This window comes from Trachinotus anak, unplaced genomic scaffold (assembly GCF_046630095.1).
Source record: "Trachinotus anak isolate AG129_WGS33_773 ecotype Australia unplaced genomic scaffold, CSIRO_AGI_Tana_v1 ptg000013l, whole genome shotgun sequence".
Taxonomy (NCBI): domain Eukaryota; kingdom Metazoa; phylum Chordata; class Actinopteri; order Carangiformes; family Carangidae; genus Trachinotus; species Trachinotus anak.
The window spans coordinates 21,549,477-21,567,852 of record NW_027273864.1 but is presented as its reverse complement, the minus strand read 5'-3'; the positions used below and the strand labels follow the sequence as shown (position 1 = coordinate 21,567,852).

General features: G+C 40.4%; 1 protein-coding gene across 4 annotated transcripts in view; it reads right to left on the bottom strand.

Annotated features, from left to right (window-relative positions):
- The window catches only part of tox2 (TOX high mobility group box family member 2), a 108,573-nt gene that overhangs the window by 79,837 nt on the left and 10,360 nt on the right, over positions 1-18,376 (bottom strand). The window contains exon 1 of one of the 4 annotated variants that reach the window (XM_071493802.1): positions 11,430-12,059. The exons of 1 other annotated variant lie outside the window; for it this stretch is intronic. In XM_071493802.1, coding sequence (XP_071349903.1) covers positions 11,430-11,522 — 93 coding nt within the window. In that variant the 5' untranslated portion in view covers positions 11,523-12,059. Of the gene's footprint in view, positions 1-11,429; positions 12,060-18,376 lie in introns of those variants that run through there. 2 more of the 4 variants (XM_071493801.1, XM_071493804.1) reach the window with 2 other exon arrangements.

Genomic DNA, 18,376 nt, shown 5'->3' with positions numbered 1-18,376 from the left:
ACAGAACTGTCTTATGTAAACCAGGGCTATAATTTCAGTGCTGTAGACTGGCAGCCTCTTAAAATTCTCCCAGTGTCTTGTGAGAGCATTTGCAGGCTTTGAGCTACCACTACAGATTTATACCTTTGCCATACATTGCAGTTCCTCAGTGTGTACACTTTCTGCAGCAGCCTCTATACTCTCACCCTCTAATTTTTTTTTTTCCCTTTGTTATGTGTGTCCTCGCATATAATTCAGTTGGTCATTATTTTCAAATTAGAGCAGTAAAGTCGGTTACATGTCTCAGTATGGGTTGGTTACTTTGTGGTGGGGCCGAGGAGCCGGTGAAAGATTCACACACAGTCTATATGGTCTTGTGCTGTTTCATATGTAGGCTGGGATCGACAACTGGGGTTTACATGGGACTATATATAAACATCATCACAAAGTCTGTGTCTGCATCGTGGCCTAGTGGTTTCTGATATGGCACAGTCAATGTAATGGCAGAGAAGCCAATTTACAGTTTATAACTCAACCACACATCAATAATAGAAAAAAATAGATTACAGTAAATCCATGGTTCAAAAGCTGCATACCTTTGAAATGTCAAAGGGGAAACCACAACGGATAACTCATCTCAAAACTCATTTCAACTGCACAATGCAAGCTGTATTGCAAATATTCAACAGCCTACTGTTCCCTCCAGGTATTTTTCAGCAAAACACTCTATACATTTTCATTTGAGATGAGAAGAAAGGAATGTATTTTTTTCACTGGCTAGCAGCCAAACCAATTTAATTACATTCCAAATGGGCGCAATCTCCACATAGCAACCAGCCCGTGTTTTATTTCTCAAACTTCAACAACCTCCTTGACTTTCTCTGAGTAATTGAAATCTTCCACTCTTCCACCCTCGTCATTATGCGGAGCAGCAGAAAGCACAACAAACCAAACCGAAAGGAACAAGGAGATCTGGCTCTCAGAATGAGCTGCTTTAGCCAATTTGTAACTTCATCAGCACGTCTTAATACAATTTCTCTGAAGTCAATTAAAAGAATATTAGGTGGTGTATACCTAGTAAGCACTGACGCCTTTCTGCTGCCAAAAAGCTGGTGATTACCCACGGCTGGTGTCAGCAGAATCCTGTCAAAGTCTGATGAGAGGTCACTGCTTTTCATTTTGGATTCATTCTACCAGCCTTGAGCCATGTACAAAAAAAAAAAACACACAAAAAAAAAAAACCCAGAAACAATTCTTTTGATGTCAAAATATTCATTCCATACTTATAAGACAGTGAAAACGCATCTGAATGATATCAAACTGTGCAAACAACTGTCTGCAGTGCCAAGAGGTAACGTTTCAATACTAACAAGCAGAATTGCAGTAATTAAGAACACAACTCCAGATAACACCACAATTTGGATAAAAATAAATAAAATGTTTTCCATTTTGAACTGTTTCTAATGGTTTGCTCAACCATTCCCATCATTACACGCATTGCAAAAATTTCCAATTAATGTTTCAGTCCTTGATAAAACATCAAAAGGCCTTTAAAAGAGCTTACTGGTAAATCCTTTAAAGTCTTGCAGGCTTTTTTTTTTTTTTTTTTCTTAACTGCAAAGACAAACTATAATCTAAGAGAGGTCCTCCCATCTACCCGGTGGGTAATTATGGGATGGCAGGCAAATAAATCATCCATCCAAACTGGCAGGAGTGTGGACGTCTCTATACAACCCAGAGTAAGGTCTTAAGGTGACCAACGTACCAGGCATGGTATCAGTCACACACTGCTGTGTTTGCTGTGATGTTCAAGGTCTACAGAAATCCACCAAAAGGTAATCTCCCTATGTGGGCAGAATAAAAAAGAAAAAAAATAAATACACGTAATGGTTTTAAATGTGAGATTTTAAGAAATGATTCCATATTTTTTGGACACATATCCACCTCTCTCTCTCTCTCTCTCTCTCTCTCTCTCTCTCTCTCTGTCTGTCACTGAACCTGTCTGAGAGCCCAGCCACATGCCAGTGCCTTTGTGTCAAAGATTAAGTGAAACCAGGAGAGCCAGCAATGCTGTGTTTGCACAGCGAACACACTCGGTTTCAGCTGCACCAACACATCACATACCAATCAACACAGTGAGGGCTGAAACAGACCTAAAGCAGCTACTGGAGAGTCATAAAATCAAAATTGCTTAGAAATTAAAAACCAAGTGCAGTATTGAGCAGCCATACACATTACCAAAGCATTATTCTGAGTGTGGGTGTGTGTGTGTGTGTAGATTCTAAAAGCAGACATAACAAAAGCAACGCCAAATCACATTTAGCACTGATATGCAAAGAGGAAGACATTTAAGTATAGGGTGCAGCTCTTCTATAAGATTAAGTATTCTCATTTCACTGGGTAACAAAGACAGACTATCAACATACAGAGAGAATGGAATTCCTGGAAAGTGAGGCAAAGCTACAATGAAAATATTATGAACAAAGCCCGAAAGTGCCAGAGGTGGTTTACTAGACTGAGGGAAAAAGGGGCCTGGGGGCACTGTGGGTTTGTAGTGATAGGGAGGGGAGTCACACACATACTTAGCTCAGAGGGGCACCGAGACAAATAGCACATGGCAGAGGACCAATCCTCAGCGGCCTAACCAGCTAACTAACAACCTGAAGTAACTCATGAATGATGTCACCCTGCAATGAAGCTATTCCCATCATACAGTATGAGTGAGATGTTTTTTTTTCGGGGGAGTTTTTTTGACTTGTAAAATCACGTGAAAATTATAGAAGGGAGCAACTAGAGGTGTGAAGCTAAAAAAGTAAAACTACTAAAATATCTTTCTAATCACACATCTTTGCTAATACACACGTCTCGACCATAAATCTTCCCAAAATAACGACTGTAATCACACTCACAGTTTACTGAGCGTGTTAAATGTGATCACCAGGTTATCTGTTCATGCTAAAACATTAATTTTCTATCCATGCACTGATCACTACAGCAGCGGGCCCAGGCTGCTGCTGCTGCACAACAACAACAACAAAGCGACCGAATTTTTGCGGTCTGTGCCCTCACATGTGTGCTTGTGTTTATTTATATAAGCAAGTGTGGACATGCTCGCATCTGCATGTACAGTACGAAGTGTGTCCGTCTACCTGCGAGAGTGTGTGTGTCTCTGGGTGTGTGTACTTATTGGGCCTGGGGTCTGTGAGCGTGGACCTGAACCAGTCATCTCCAGTTCTATTTGCGCAGGACATGCCTCAGGAAGCTAAGACAACTGTTCGTGTTTGCCCAGGCTTGCGAACCTCTCTTAATACACCCAACAGCTGCATTCCTCAACAGCACAGACACTATGTTTATCAGTGTTTTTATACATTCATCCTATGGAATCTGTTGGATCACGCCATCTTCGCAGACCTTTTCTGAGGAAAACACCCATTAGGAGCGGAGTCAGGGGATTGAAATGCCAACAAATAAACCACATGCCATGATGCTACTCCGACAGGCAAATTTCCCTGCGCCTTTTATATAATTTAAGACTTTATAACCTGCACCTGGATCAGCTGTCAGTCTACTAATTCAAACACAATTCTTCCAACAGGGAGAGGGAACGCTGTCTCCCACAAAAACTTGATGATGAATTTCCAATCATTCACTTTGATGGGTAGTTCAGTGCCTAGAAACACTGTCCCTCCTAATCCTGTGATACCCAGAACAGATATGATCATTCAAGTCCACAACCTGTCAAAACTTCCCCCTGACCTCTCAAGGTGCCTCGAAATCACCCCAACCCTCCCCACCCCCCACCCCTCACTCCTTCCTCTCCTTAGTGTTTCATTTCCTGTGCAAAGACTAAACAGCAGCCTCACACCATTTCACATACAGCCTTTACTGAAAAGAAAAATCATGATAGCACCAAAAACATAGGTTGTAAAACACCATTCCCAGAGAGCTGAAATGAAAAACAAATTGTTGGACGAACTGTGGGATCTTTGCAGAGTGGCGAGTGTGAAAGGGAGAGATGATGAGCTCCGTCTGTGCTTATTTGAAATGTTGATATGGTTTTCTCATATAATGATTACGCTAATTTATGTACCAAAGCCTGCTATACACAAATCTGCCAAGGCCAATAACTGTACTCATAATCTCCTGCATCTAGAAGAATCACTTTGTGGTCTCTTTGTTTATGAATGAAATGAAGCAATTATCCTAATGAAGATCAGCTTTCTTGCACTTGCTGAGGAATTGTAGCATTTAAACACGATGAAAAATGTCTTTGTTGTATGCACGTTGGCATGTGGACGGTGTAATCGTAAAACAACAGGAACAACGAGGATGTAACTGCATTATAATTAAGGATGTGCTGCTCACAGTAGGGATACTGAAACTGCTGCAAAAAAAAAAGAAAAAAAAAAACCTGAGCTGCGCACTTCCTGACCTACAGTCTAAACCGCATGCATGTGGATGATGCTAAATGTCAGCAACAACAAAAAGTTTGGTGAACCAAAGATATAAAGTTGCACAACAGAAGGTCACAGCAGTTTGACTGTTAATATTGACCTGTTGTTATAATAAAAAACAGAGCCTACCGCGCAGCAACTTTGTGAGTATGCTTACCATATTTGTCTCTATAGACACATGTTATACTGAACTTCTTTTGACTGCATGTTTTACAGAAACATCAAGACCCCATTCGGTAAATATCAAAAGGAAACGCTACTGAAGGGCTGTATTTCTTCATATTGGTGTGCTGATAGAAAGAAAATGAATGTGCTTTGATATGCTACTGTAGCACATTGAAATACAGTCAGTTTCTCCTTCTCATCAGCAGGCAGAGCACAGAACAGAGCACAGAAATGGTTAAATAAATCACATGAAGCAGATGCCTCTCTCTCTCTCTCTCTCTCTCCTCTCTCTCCTCTCTCTAACACACACACACACACACACACACACACATTCTTTAGTGAAATCCATCAATCAGCATTTCATGCAGTTTGGGCTTGAACCACACCAAATGCACTAAAACAATAAACGTCTGTCTTTCAAGTCGCTATCTGGACTGGAACACATCTGGTGGCAAGGCTCATTTTGGTTTCCACATCGTTGAATGACATTACAGACTCAATGGCAAGCTGAAAAATAAAGTACCCCTAAAAATCTCTCTCCATTTGCCCTCCATCCACAGCCCCCTCTCTTTCTTCCTCTTTCTTTCTTTCTCTCTCTCTCTCTTTACACACACCCCGAATCTACTTTCCCCCTCCCTGCACTAACCAGCTAACCTCTCAAATGCTATTCCACCACCCCATCCCCCAACCAATCAAGAACTGAATATAAAACAGCACAAGGAAACTGGGCTGAGGAGGGAGGTGGTAGAAAGGGTGGGGGGGCAGACAGACAGAGAGAGAGACCGACAAACAGGCAGTCAAGGCTATTGCTACTGAGGAACCAGTGGCCTCTTGAGGTGAAGACAGTCTAAAACGCTTTGGCACATTGGAGTCCTTTACACAAATTGCAGGGATGAAACACATACCCAGCATGCAGCAGAGGAGCCAGGAGTCAAGCCTGACTGTAGTATTTGGGCTTCAAGGGGCAGTGACGATAATTAGGGTTAATGTGATTTAATGAGGGGCACGAGCTGGGCCAGAGCCGGGCTGCTTCGATTCCCAATCAACGTCAAAACTGGAATTACCCTGACGTCTCTGTGATATGGCCGTTTTCACATTACGTTACAGTTTGCCGTGCGTGTCACCACGCCTGAAAACCTACTATCAGTCTTATCCTAAAAGCAGTCCGGTGATTTCTTTTAATAAACCGACTTACTGGCTGATAGATTACAGTGTGATAGCAGCATAGAAATGATTTGGATAGGAGCAGTATATCACAAAAGTATATTGGGAAGAGTTTTAAAAAATGCACTGTCATGACTGAATTCTTTGCAGTTAATACAATCAATCATCGACATAAATAGCCTGTTTCTATGGACCGAGGTGATTAAGTAGCTAACCAGGCAGGATAAACTATACTATCTATTTTCAGCCATACATGACTTATGACCCTCTTAACACCTCTAGTAGCTCTGAGTCATGTCTGGTCTAGATTATAAAGTGCAGAGTGGAGCAACGGGAGTGCTGCAGAGTCTGGTTGAGGCTTTGTCACCTTCACTATCCTGTAGGTTAAACTGAAGTCCATGGTGGTAAATCCCTGTTATGGACAGTGCTGAATCCATTTACCTGTTCTCTAAACAGCCAACTACTGTCCTTAAAATACCCCATGACATCTTGTGTAACTGTAGCTGCAGAATAGAAACTATAGTACCATTGATGTGGTGGTATCAGCATGTTTTGTTTTTTTTCCTATGTTCTAACTATACTGTAACATAGGTGAATAAACATAAATGGCTCTGCATGTAACTCACTAATCAGTCTGATTTGGTTGAAAAATGCACACAACATAGCTCTGTATTTCTCTTTCTTCTGTTTTATACCAGCGATCAAAACAGAAAATCTTCATAAATAGTGCAGTTTTCTCCCACTGTAATGGTCTATGCACAGAACACAATCTAAGCCCCGCTGCTCCAGAGAATAACACTGTAGCTACTTATCATTAACTCAAAGACACAATCAGCCCCAGGCGATCCGGCTTCCCTCCATAACCTTTTGACATTGCTGCTGGGAAGGTAAATGAGAGAAGAAGTTAGACGCAGAGAGGGGGGTAGAGGTGGGGAGACAGAAAGACTTGATTATGACTAGTGCCAGGAAGTGGTTAGACCAAAAAAAAAAAAAAAAAAAAACTTCACAAAGTAGACTGTTTTAATTATTTCTTTTTAAATACAGAAAATGTTTCCATTCCATGACTCCTTACTATGTTATCTATTATTTGCTCTGTGTTAACCCACTGGAACAGCCTTAGAACAATAAACTCGCCACTTTGAGTATCCCCAGTTCCACCAGCTTTAGACTGTGAACCCCACCCCCCCCACACCCCCACCCCTCTGGTGTGCATTTGAGTCATGCATGGGTTAACATTTTCCCAGTGAGAACGGTTGGGATATTGCAACTCGGACTGGCCAGTCAGCAGAATGTTATGAATGGGCACAATGAAAAACCCCAAGTCCACGCTGTCGACCCAAGAATGCTTGCCTCCATGTAATTAACTTCGCTCTGTGTACAGAATGAGGTACTGCTGGAATAACTCTTCTTTTTCTGTTTCTATTACCGTCATGTTTTGAAGAGAGAGAGAGAGAGAGAGAGAGAGAGAGAGAGAGAGAGGAAGAAAAAAAACATTCTGAGAATTCAACATGGAAAATATTTTCGCCTGTCCGCACTTTGAAGTATCCCTTGACTAATACAGTGATTTGGATAGTGGTGGAAATGGAATGGTTCACTTGGGAAGGGGTGCTCTTCAAAAAAAAAAAAAAACTGGCCTCATCGCTCGTTGGGTGGACAAACGTCTGCTGACGTACAAAAAAGTAAAGTGTAACACGTATGGGAACAACTGAATCAATGCTTAAATGAGGGTTATCCTGTTAACACATGTTTCATACATCTTGCCTCAAGGTATATTAGCAATTAGATATTCACTGCATACACACACACATTCACACATACAATCCTCAAACACAGTATTGCTTTAATTGAAATATCACTTCTGTAAGTACTTGCGTTGCACAAACTCTGTATAAATAAAATGTTTGCTCGGCACTGCAGCTAAAACAGCCTCAGCATATATAAATAACGTACAGTAAGTTGGAACAGACTGCAACCATGTAAAGAATAACATCTGCAAACCATTGGATTATAAACCTACAGTATAACTACAGTATAATTACATGAGAGCCTCTCTCTTGGGCACTGTGCTGTTAGAGGGAAGAGGGATGAGGAGAAAGTGGAACAGCTACAGTAATCTATCCAACTTCATTTCACCGGAGTGATTCTGCCTGGGGGTATGCACAAGTCATAATGCATTTGACAAATAGTCTCCCGCTAAAACAGGCATTTGCGAAGAAGTGGCCTTCAGCGCTGGTATACACAGCTGAGTGTACGCTGAACAAACAAGCCTCCCACTCAGCCAGGAAAGATACAGAGAGGCTTCAAAAAGATTAGGAGAAATCTTGGGCGAAAAGTAAAGATGACTCACGGTGATTGTGCAAGTGCAGGACAATGCAAGTTGGCTGGAGTTGAGAAGAGCAACAGAGCCGAGGGGTTCATACCAAAATACAAATCAATGCTTTTCTCATGTGTTGTTCTTTGCATTGTTCTGAAATGTGGACGCTCAGGTTGTTTTATCAAGGAATTTACAATGAAATGTAGAAAAGCACAATGGCATTTTTATTCTCTTCCATTATCTTCATAACATTTTGTTTAGATTATGAATCAGATTTTGGTTTGAAAAAGGAAATCAAAGCATAAAGTCATTAGACTCAATCACTTTTTGATTGAAACATTTATAATTGTTACCTGCAGTAATTTGTTGATGTTTCATGTCTAATTGCAGGAAGCCCAGTGCCTAAATTCAAAGGTCAAGTGCACTCATAGATGTGTGCTATTGACATTTTCTGTCAGGGTGATCCATATTCCTGGCATGCATCAATCAATCATCAGTCTCAATGTGGCCGATCAGCTCGGACCAACTTCCGCTTACACATTCTTTACGTTCCTCAATAGTTAACACCTTCAGGTAGAGAACAGCCTGAAAACAGGTCCATATATATGAACACACACACACACACACACACACACACACACACACACACATACATATGCAGTCATTCTCACAAAGCCTAACAGTCACTCTCAGAAATAGATGTGTTTTGAGTTTACACCACTAGAACAGGAAGTGTTGGGCTTTTATATATGGACTGTCCCACTTAGTATTATGCTCACTTCCTGGTCTGTGTGTTTAGCACTGTACAGTAATACATAATCACACTAGTGAGGTCCACACAGACCATACACACACACACATACACACACACACATACACAAACACACACACACACACACACACACACACACATATATATATATATATATATATATATATATATATATATAATGTAAATGGCAGGGTTGGACTGTTGAGTCTGTTCTTTATCTTTATGTGCACAGCTCTTAGATTCGAAAGTATTTTATACTGTAATTAATGTTTGTCACTGTTTAATGAAAAACTGTTTTTCAATGCAAAAACCAGTGACTTCCAATCATCTTTTCAATTTCCTGCAAAACACCCATTGAAAACTATGCATACAGTAGCTATAACTAACCACACAGTGAGCGTGAAATAAAAACAAAACTTGTTTTGTATCATCTCTACAAGGTTCCCAGTTAACACCTGCAGGTGAAGTAGCATTAGACCACTGCAGCACCGTTAGCACAGTGCTGTTCCAGGGGGTCAACTCCATCCTGCTCTTGAAATGAGACTGCCATAAAGATGAACTATTGCCAAAATGTCATATATATCCCCTGTATCACTATTCAACAGTTATGTGTAGCAGCAGCAGTACAGTACAGATAATGTGTCACTTTACATCTTAGTCACAGCTGTTACTTTAGTAATGACAATGTTATACGATTCTGTCCTTGAAACCTAAACCGGCTTCTTACCAGGCCAACAACCTCTATGCTCGCTGAATCATGATAACTAGTACAGTTCATTGTGTTAACACTGCAAAGACCTGGGACATGGTCTCAGTCATAGGGAGCCAGGTACCATTGTGATCTTAAATATACATCTGCAGCTGCTGTGTGTATTTGTGTGTGTGTGTGTGTGTGTGTGTGTGTGTGTGTGTGTGTGTGTGTGTGTGTGTGTGTGTGTGCGTGCACGCTACACTTACCCTGGCACACATTGAAAAAAACAAGAGAGTATGTGTGTTTATGAGTGTGGGAGATTGTGTGCATGTACAGCTGACTGTGTGCGTGTATATACATACAGGTGACTGCGTGTATGAACAGGGGTGATTAACAATTCAAATATTGTACTGTGTTATAATGTTTCACTTTGTCATCAGCAAATGTTAACTGCCTGCTGGCTCCCCTCCAGGTGCTAAGGCAAGCAAACCTATTTGAATGGCTGTGGGTATAATGCCTCCTTCTAGCTCTGCCCAGCAGTTACTGACAAATGTTTACACAAGTTTTACTTTGACCACAGAAAAAGAAAGTAAGGCCTTGTTGCTTTACTATTGAGCAGGTTTGTGCATTTATCATTTGCATAAAACCTTTTATCAGTGAAGCAAAGAGTCAGCATGAGAAGTGTGTGGCAGTGGGAAGTGATCACTTTGCAATTGGCCTCATGAAAGTCAACAGAAATGTCTATTTCTGAATACTTGAGGAAACTTGACATCATTTAAACTGCTCCTTCAAATAGAAGCTTGTTAGTTATAATCAATTCATGGCACTTCTTCCCACTTCAGTTTACCAATCAAAGTGTCTGAGGTTACGTTAATAGCCTATTTCGTGCGTAAAAAACGTGTTGATATGCAAACAAAAGATGAACAAACTTTAATATTTAATTCTTTCTCATTTCATCTTTAAACGTAGCTAATGAATAATTAATTCCTAAAGAAAGTTATTATTATGTTTGCACAGATGAGATTGGATGTATGCGCAAAAAGGTGTTAATAACCAAGCCTTTAAGGATATGCCTCTGTACGGTCTCCATGGAAAGACTTTTGTCGAGCAGTGACACACAAAAAAAAAAGCCAAATTAATATGCAGACCGCTCAGTTACAGGATGCACTTTGTGTACCGGCTCAGAGCATCACAAATAGCCCCAAAACGTAACGCCACATTTCGACGTAATCTTGGTAATTGTTTATTCGTCAAATTGTGCATTTACCCATGTGGGAACCTGTGTGAAGCAGATAGGACCCATGTGTTTCCGCATTTAGGTCGGAAAGATTTAAACTATAAGGCAACAATTTGCTGGTCCATATATAATCATTAAAAAAAAAAAAAAAAGACAATTCAATGTGAATCCACTTTATTCAAAGCGGAGAGCTTTCGCCAGTGCTGCCAGTACGCTGGAGAGAATGGTGCGCTCTAACTCTGCGTACAGGACAGTCGCAGCACAGTGTAGCTGTAATTTATCCAGGTGAACACACTGACACATTCTAATTAAATTAAAAACGCATGCACAAGCTGGAAACAGGTGCCTGGTGTGATTTTCTGCAGACTTTGAAATCATCAGCGCATCACACAAGCAACAAAGTTCAGGGATAATTCAGCCTGCCCACTCATGGCACACTCCTTCATCCCTGAGGCGACGAAAAGTGCAGCACTCGCCACCAGTGGTCCTAACACGCTAACATGTTACGTACTGGGGGGGCCACCATGTGTAACCAGTGTACTTATGCGAGCATGCATCACCATCATTATCATCACCATCATCACCACCGCCGCCACACTGAGGGGTGCACATCTGACCGACTCTTAGCGCGTAAAGTGGAGATAATTGTTTACCTTGTTGGAGTGGTAATAGTCCAAACCGGAGTCAGTCGGTAACGTACATGAACCCACGCTTGAAGGGGGAGCTGGATAAAATCTGACGTCCATCTCAGAGTCCGCAAGACTGACGGCATGAAAGCGTAGCTCCAAAAAACCTGTGCGACTTCTCTCTCTCTCTCTCTCTCTCTCTCTCTCTCTCTCTTTCTCTCTCTCGCTCTCTCTCTCTCTCTCTCTCTCTCTCTTTCCTGCACACACACTCTGTCTATCCGTGTCTTTTTCTCTTGTGTATCAACCCGAACAAAAAGTGGAAGTATAAGAAGAAGAAGAAGAAGAAGAAGAGGGGAGAAGAGGAGCGAGTCTCTCCAGTCGTTCACTCTTCGCGTCCGTTTACTTTCGCAGTATCTGGACGCTCGGCACGGTGATGCTCTGATATAACATCCCTATAAAGTTCACTTGGAGAAAGAGAGAAAGAGCGGGGGGGGGGGGGGGGGGGGCGCTGAAATGGTCGCTGAAGTTGTTTTGTCGGCCAGTGCTGCGGCTAAAGACGCAGAACTGATCTTGTCGACGGGTTCTCCGTGCTCCGTTCCTGGTTTCCAGACGCGCTGCAGCTTTGTCAAGTGGGAGCGCTCAGATCCATCCATGTGTTCCCGGGCACACGGTGGCTGCTGGGCTGCGACCTCTACCGGCCAGAGGGGGAACGGGCGAGGAGGGGGGGTCAGTGGGGTTTGGTGGTGGAGAATGAGTCCTTCCCAAAGTGAGTTCAAGTTACCTCTCTAATGGCGGGACAGAGGCAGTCCCTGCGTGGACGTGAGAACAACACAAACCCAATTTTACCTCCAGTTAATTTAGCTCTAGGTTGAGTCTAATCAGTCCGAGTAAAATATCTGTAAGCAAATAGCTTGTGTCAAACAACTTTAAACTCCTACTGGCTCTCATCCTCCATTAACAGTGAACAGTGCTGGGGGAAGTGTTCAGTTTCTTTATTTCAGTACAAGTAAAGAATAACTACACTGTAAAAAATACTCCATCACAAATAAAAGTCCTACATTTGATTGTTACACAAGTAACAATTTCACTTAATTGTCCTGTCAGTCGAATCATGTCTGTCAAAAATGAAACATGGCCGCTGTGTGTGCCTTTTACAATTGTAATTGGTTAGGGTGGAGCTAGAGTTGACTATTTAATGTAGCTGGTTGTTGTAATCCATGACAAGGCATCGCATTTTATGAGCTGATTATATGTTTTGTATGTAAAAATCATCATTTGCAAACAGACTAGTGAATAAAGTAACCAAACATTTCCATTTGATGTGATGCAGGTTGGAATATTTCAAACGTAAACATTGTATAACAAATAATAAATCCTGTTATGTAGTCATATAATGTGGGAAAAATGTTTTTGTAACTCTCTAAAATGAAACATACAAGGGAAAATCTAATCCTGAAAACCTGTGAGCTACATGAGGTTCTCATTGTCATATTTTCTTCTTTTGTTTCTTTATATACTGTCACTGACTGGACTGTCATGGATGCCCATTAACACAGTTTCCTTTTTATGTAGTGTCTAATATCAACCCTTGTTGGTGAACATTGTAAAACAACACTATATGAATTAACAGCAAAAGGAGAAATATTATATTTTTATAAATGCATGAATTTTTTTGCTATCTCTTTTAACATTCTCTTTGTTATGACATCTGACACCGGCATAATTTAGGCCATACACTTCATGCTAAGCTCCTCTGTTCCAGCTGCTCCACAACATAGGATCCACAGCTATTTCAGAAGTGTACTTTATTCACTTCATTTTTATTTTTGATGCCTGTCTGCAAAGCCAGTCGGCGGTGTAATATCACATTGCTACCGTGCTCCAGTTTTGACCCTTATACACACAAACACACTCACACACACACACACACACACGCACACACGCACACACACAATCACGTCCACACATACCTGGACAAACGCAAAACATACTCGCACAGCAGTGGACACAACAGGATGTAAACACAGAACAATGTCCAAGCAGAGCTTCAAATAAGTTCAGAGAGGAAAAATAGCCTCGCTCACAGCCAAACGTGTGTCACACTGTCTTTAAGAATGAGGTCCACTGGTGTTATGTGCTCACTCATAGGTGTCAGTAAGAGTCAAATAATGTGTTTTTGCAAAGCAGAGCGACATGTAGCCTAAGTTACACATTCCTAATGTGTGTATTTACATTTCTCTGCTTTTGTCATATGTGCGGGAGGTTTTTATTTTTTGTACGAGTGTAAGTGTGTGTTTGTGTTAACCAAGCTGCCATTGTCATCCCAGTGGGTGACTTGTTGGCCCCCTCAGGACTATGCCTATGTCTGTGTAGCTATTGCGCAGCATGGTGGCCCTGGCCCTCGGGTGTGAGCCTACTTAAATACCAGGCACAGATGGGTCGCGCCGTGGGCTTGCTGTGGCAGTCTGCCGTCAGCTGCCAGCTCAGGCTGTCCTGACTCCGAGCTCATAAGGTTAACTGTCACAAGGATACAGATTTCTTCTCATTCTGTACCTCTGTGTCACTGTCTGTCTGATTCCCCTCTGCCCGTCTCTCACTGTCACTTGTTCCCTCAGTCTCTCACTCTCTGTTACAGCAGAGGATACAGTGCACAGGGCATGAGTATGCACATGGCTTCATGGGAAAGGAATGTGTATAGTTTTTGTGTTGTAGCCCAGACATAAAGGGAAGTATGCCATGGAGAAGAAATATTTGGAGATTTAAAAAAAAATGTGTAGGAGAAATTGGGTAAGTGGAAAAAAAAAAAGAAAGAGGTGGAAGTGAGAGAAGGATGTTGGTAAAGACTGAGACAGAGGGTGGAATTAGTTGCAGGGTGGAGGGGTGAACAAAGAAGGGACTGAGACTGGTGTAACATGTAAATAGAGGGGAGATGACACAGGGACAGAAGTTAAGGTAAAGTCACGCAACCTAACATTTGAGAATAACTTCTTTCCGGCGTAGGATGCAAATCATATCGTCTAGCATCTTAAAATACATTCATCCACTCTGAGCAATTAGCGGAACAAACACTTTTTATTGCCTTGGTAAGAGCTCCAGCTAGAACCAGGAAATGAGTGGAAAATATAAAACAATATTTTCCATTAAGAGTTGCGACCCTGCTGGTACTTAGAGGATGTCAGCAGTACTGGTTTTATAACAATGTCTGATTGTACTAATTTACCTTCTGTAGCAAGATAACTTCAAGAAATAACCTACTCTCAGCTCTTGAAAATGTTTTTGTTTTTGTTTTTTCAGGAAAAGGAACTCGGTAATGTTCAGTTACGCTTTATGCTTTTGCAGATGTCAGTTTCTTTTTTTTTAATTGATGCAGAATTTCACTTGAAAACAAAACATTTACTGATGAGTGGCACAGGACAAAGAAAGAGACATTTTCTTCAATTTTTACTCTGCCCCTTAGATCTCTCCTCTTGAATTTAGTTTAGTGAGTTTTTCTTAAACTCTTCTTCCCCATGGAAATATGCACTGATTTGGACCAGTGAATGATAAACAACACCAAAGAAATATTTCTTCCTTTTATCACAAGACACAGTGTGACTGGGGTTTTTGTTCATTCTCTGCCTTCACTTGTTTGTTTTACATCACTTTATATAATTAACAAGTACCTGTTTTCTTGGTTAAAAAAAAAAAAGGCAAACAATTTTATCCTGCGATTGTTATGTTGGCTGAAAATTGGTTGTGACTGATATAAAGTTATTATCATAGAAAATATTGGCTGAACATTATATTTACTAGAGGACAATGTAGAACTAAAAGAACCAGAAAGAATGAGTAGAACCCTCTCCTGTCTCATTGTGCTCTTACAGTCAAACAGTGGTTGTAAGTTTCTTCAATATGCAACACTGTAAATATAAAAAAACACAAGCAACATATTTATATGTAATATACAGTTTATACATATATGTATAGCATTTAATGGATAATTTAATGTGGTTGTCAGTACACTTATTGTAAGGTTCTTATCTGTAACCTGGGCGGTTTTAGGTGTAATTCTGTTTTATTGCTCAAAATATGTCAAAATGATCATTAAAAGAAATAATGGAAAACCTGGACTATTCAGTATAAAAAGGTTCCACCTCCAGGACAGAAAGTAACTGACCACATAACTTAACTGGTCCTGCTCTCTGGAATTTAAAGAACCAAGTTTGAGAATTACTTATGAGATTTCATGAGAATTATTTTTAACCACGTCATTGGCTTGGCTCTAGGGATGGCAGTGTTGTTCAGCCAACCAATTTGCTCCAGACTGAAATAACTACTAGACAACTGAGATAACATTTTGTAGACACGTTCATGGTCCCAAGAGGATGAACCCTGGCAATGTTGATGATCCCCTGACCTTTCAATTCACTTAATGCACAACAGAAATAAAAATGAGTCCACACAAAATGTTAATAGCTTGTCAGTAATCACAATAGCATAATGAAAATAAATTTTTGACAAAAAGCAAGAACCTTTAAATGTGACTAATTAAATGTATCTGATGAAGTGAATGGTAGTGAATGAGTTTGTAAAGCCGATGTAAACATATTTCTTATGACTATGCTGCTTTCAGGTAAAAAAAAAAGAATTTACAAAATTACAAAATTTTTATTTAGAAAATAATAAGAAAAAATAAGAGATGTATCCTTCAACAAACAACCTTTGGATACTGTGTATCTCAGCAGCATAATGCACAAATTTCTTAAGGTACTTCATGTGTTATCACAACACATTTTTTGCTTTTCACAGGTCACGTTATTTCTCTACTGACTAACCCCAAACCCCAACCATAACCCTGACTAGAACAGCATTGAATGTAAGGCAAAAAGCTTCCAATGCATAATGTCCTTAAAAGTGATGCTCTCCCCCTCCTCCACATGAAGGAACACACATTAGCCAATTCTCTCATCTGTAACAAATAAGCAGAGTTATGCAAGTGTTATTTAATGTCACTATAATAAGACCTTCAGTTCCCCACTAGTTATGGGAAGTGAAGCTGTCAAGGTGCAGTTTCGTCAGCACCACAGGACTTTCATTGTTGGTCATTTTGTGTAAAATATTAATGCTTATTCTTCTGTAAAACAGGTCAAAGCTTTCAGGTTTAGAAAATTACTGCCAGAAGTTTTATAGGTGAAGTACTTTCGTTTCTGACATCTGAGAAGTACAAGGTTGTTTTTCACAGCATGTTTTTTCCTGTTTAACCCAAATTTGAGGTCCTAAATGTTGCTACCTTTCTGTCTGATTTAATTTAGCACTAATGTAAATGTTGTAACAACATTGCCTTGGTCTACAGCTAGAAATTCCATATAAGGTTGTCCTGAGAAAAGCAAACAGAAAAGCAAGGGTAAACAGGAAATAGTTCAATAGGTCCATTAAGCGGAGGGATGACTCATTAATGACCACAAAGCACCCTTTTCACAGTCTTACACAGAAGCAGCAAATTCTGGAAAAAATCGAACCCATGGAAACTGATTATGCTGAAAACACTCACCGCTGCTTTGATTTGTGTCATTTGTGTTATGTGAATCATTTTTGATAGAGCAGCTCGTAAAAATGTTTTGTAAATACATTTATGAAGGACTTTGACTCTGGTTCTCACACAATGAACTTCACTTTATTCCAATTTGAGCTAAATCGGAGTGCTACTCAGGTGCTTAACTTTTCAATTTCACAATTATTACCTCCTACATTTCTGCTCGTGTCCAGCTATTAGAATATGTTGAGTGAAAAAAACATTCAGCTCAGTAAGTTTGGTTGTTTCTTCTCAAGCGTGCACATCAACTGTTTTCTACTATTCTGTGCAAAACTACTATGATCACAAATGGAAGACAAGAAAATGAATTTACATGGGAGTCTAAGAAAGAGCTGTGGAGACAAACAATGGAAATAATGATATGACAGTGTTTGTTGGGACACAGTTCTGTGCTGGCAAGACTTATAATGGGTCCAGATGCACCATCCAGACTTTCTAGACACAGTAAGTAGCTTCATATCGCTCAAATCTGACACATTGACCACTGCCTTACAAGGGACACCATTGTTGTCTAGGGATATTTTAATGCAGAGTGCTTCTGACCCCTAGTAAATTTTATTCGCTCCGCTATGAGATCATGTATCTGTACGTTCCTTCAGCAGGAGGGCCTTTCTATCGCAAGTAAAGATTCACTACACTGTACATGCAAACCTGTAGCTAACTTAAGGGACCTGTAGACATCTCATATGACAAAAAACTAGACTCAGAAACATTTCCCTGGCATTGCATTAACTGAATTAAAATGTGCAAATAAACTAAAATGTTCCAGAATAAAAACAGTTACGCGCCAAAGAGCGCTTTGCAGAATTTGCACTTCTCTTTACGAAGGCACAGTTGAGTTTTGTATCAAAGCTTATGTGAATCAATTCTGTGTGAGGCCGTGGCAGGCGCACCACAAAGGGCCGTTCAATGGTGAACCTTTGCTAACCTTTTCTAGCCACTGACCTTCAATAATGAAACTATGTTGTCTCTTGTTCCTTTGGACAATCGGCCATTGAAACAACTGCCATTCATGGACTACGCTCCACCCTCTGAGTGACCCTCTTCCATACTTGTAATTAGCTGCTGTTGCATTTCCCCCAGATGCAAACCAACCACATACAATATTTACTATTCATATTCCGATGTATGATATTTCATTAAATTACTTATTATTTGTTTCACCATTTCCCTGTCATATATAATAAACATCTGGTGTGTTCTGAAACAAAGCCAAATAAATGCAATTATCTTTTTTTTTTTTTTTTCTTTTACATGAAATTATAACAAAGATGGGAGGTACCAGTGTAAATCTACTGCTCTCTGTCTGATGCAAAACAATGACAAAATTTAGTTTTAACCCTTTGGATTTGCTCTCTGAAAATATTATTTCTGCTCATATTTTCACAGCCCCATCATCCTC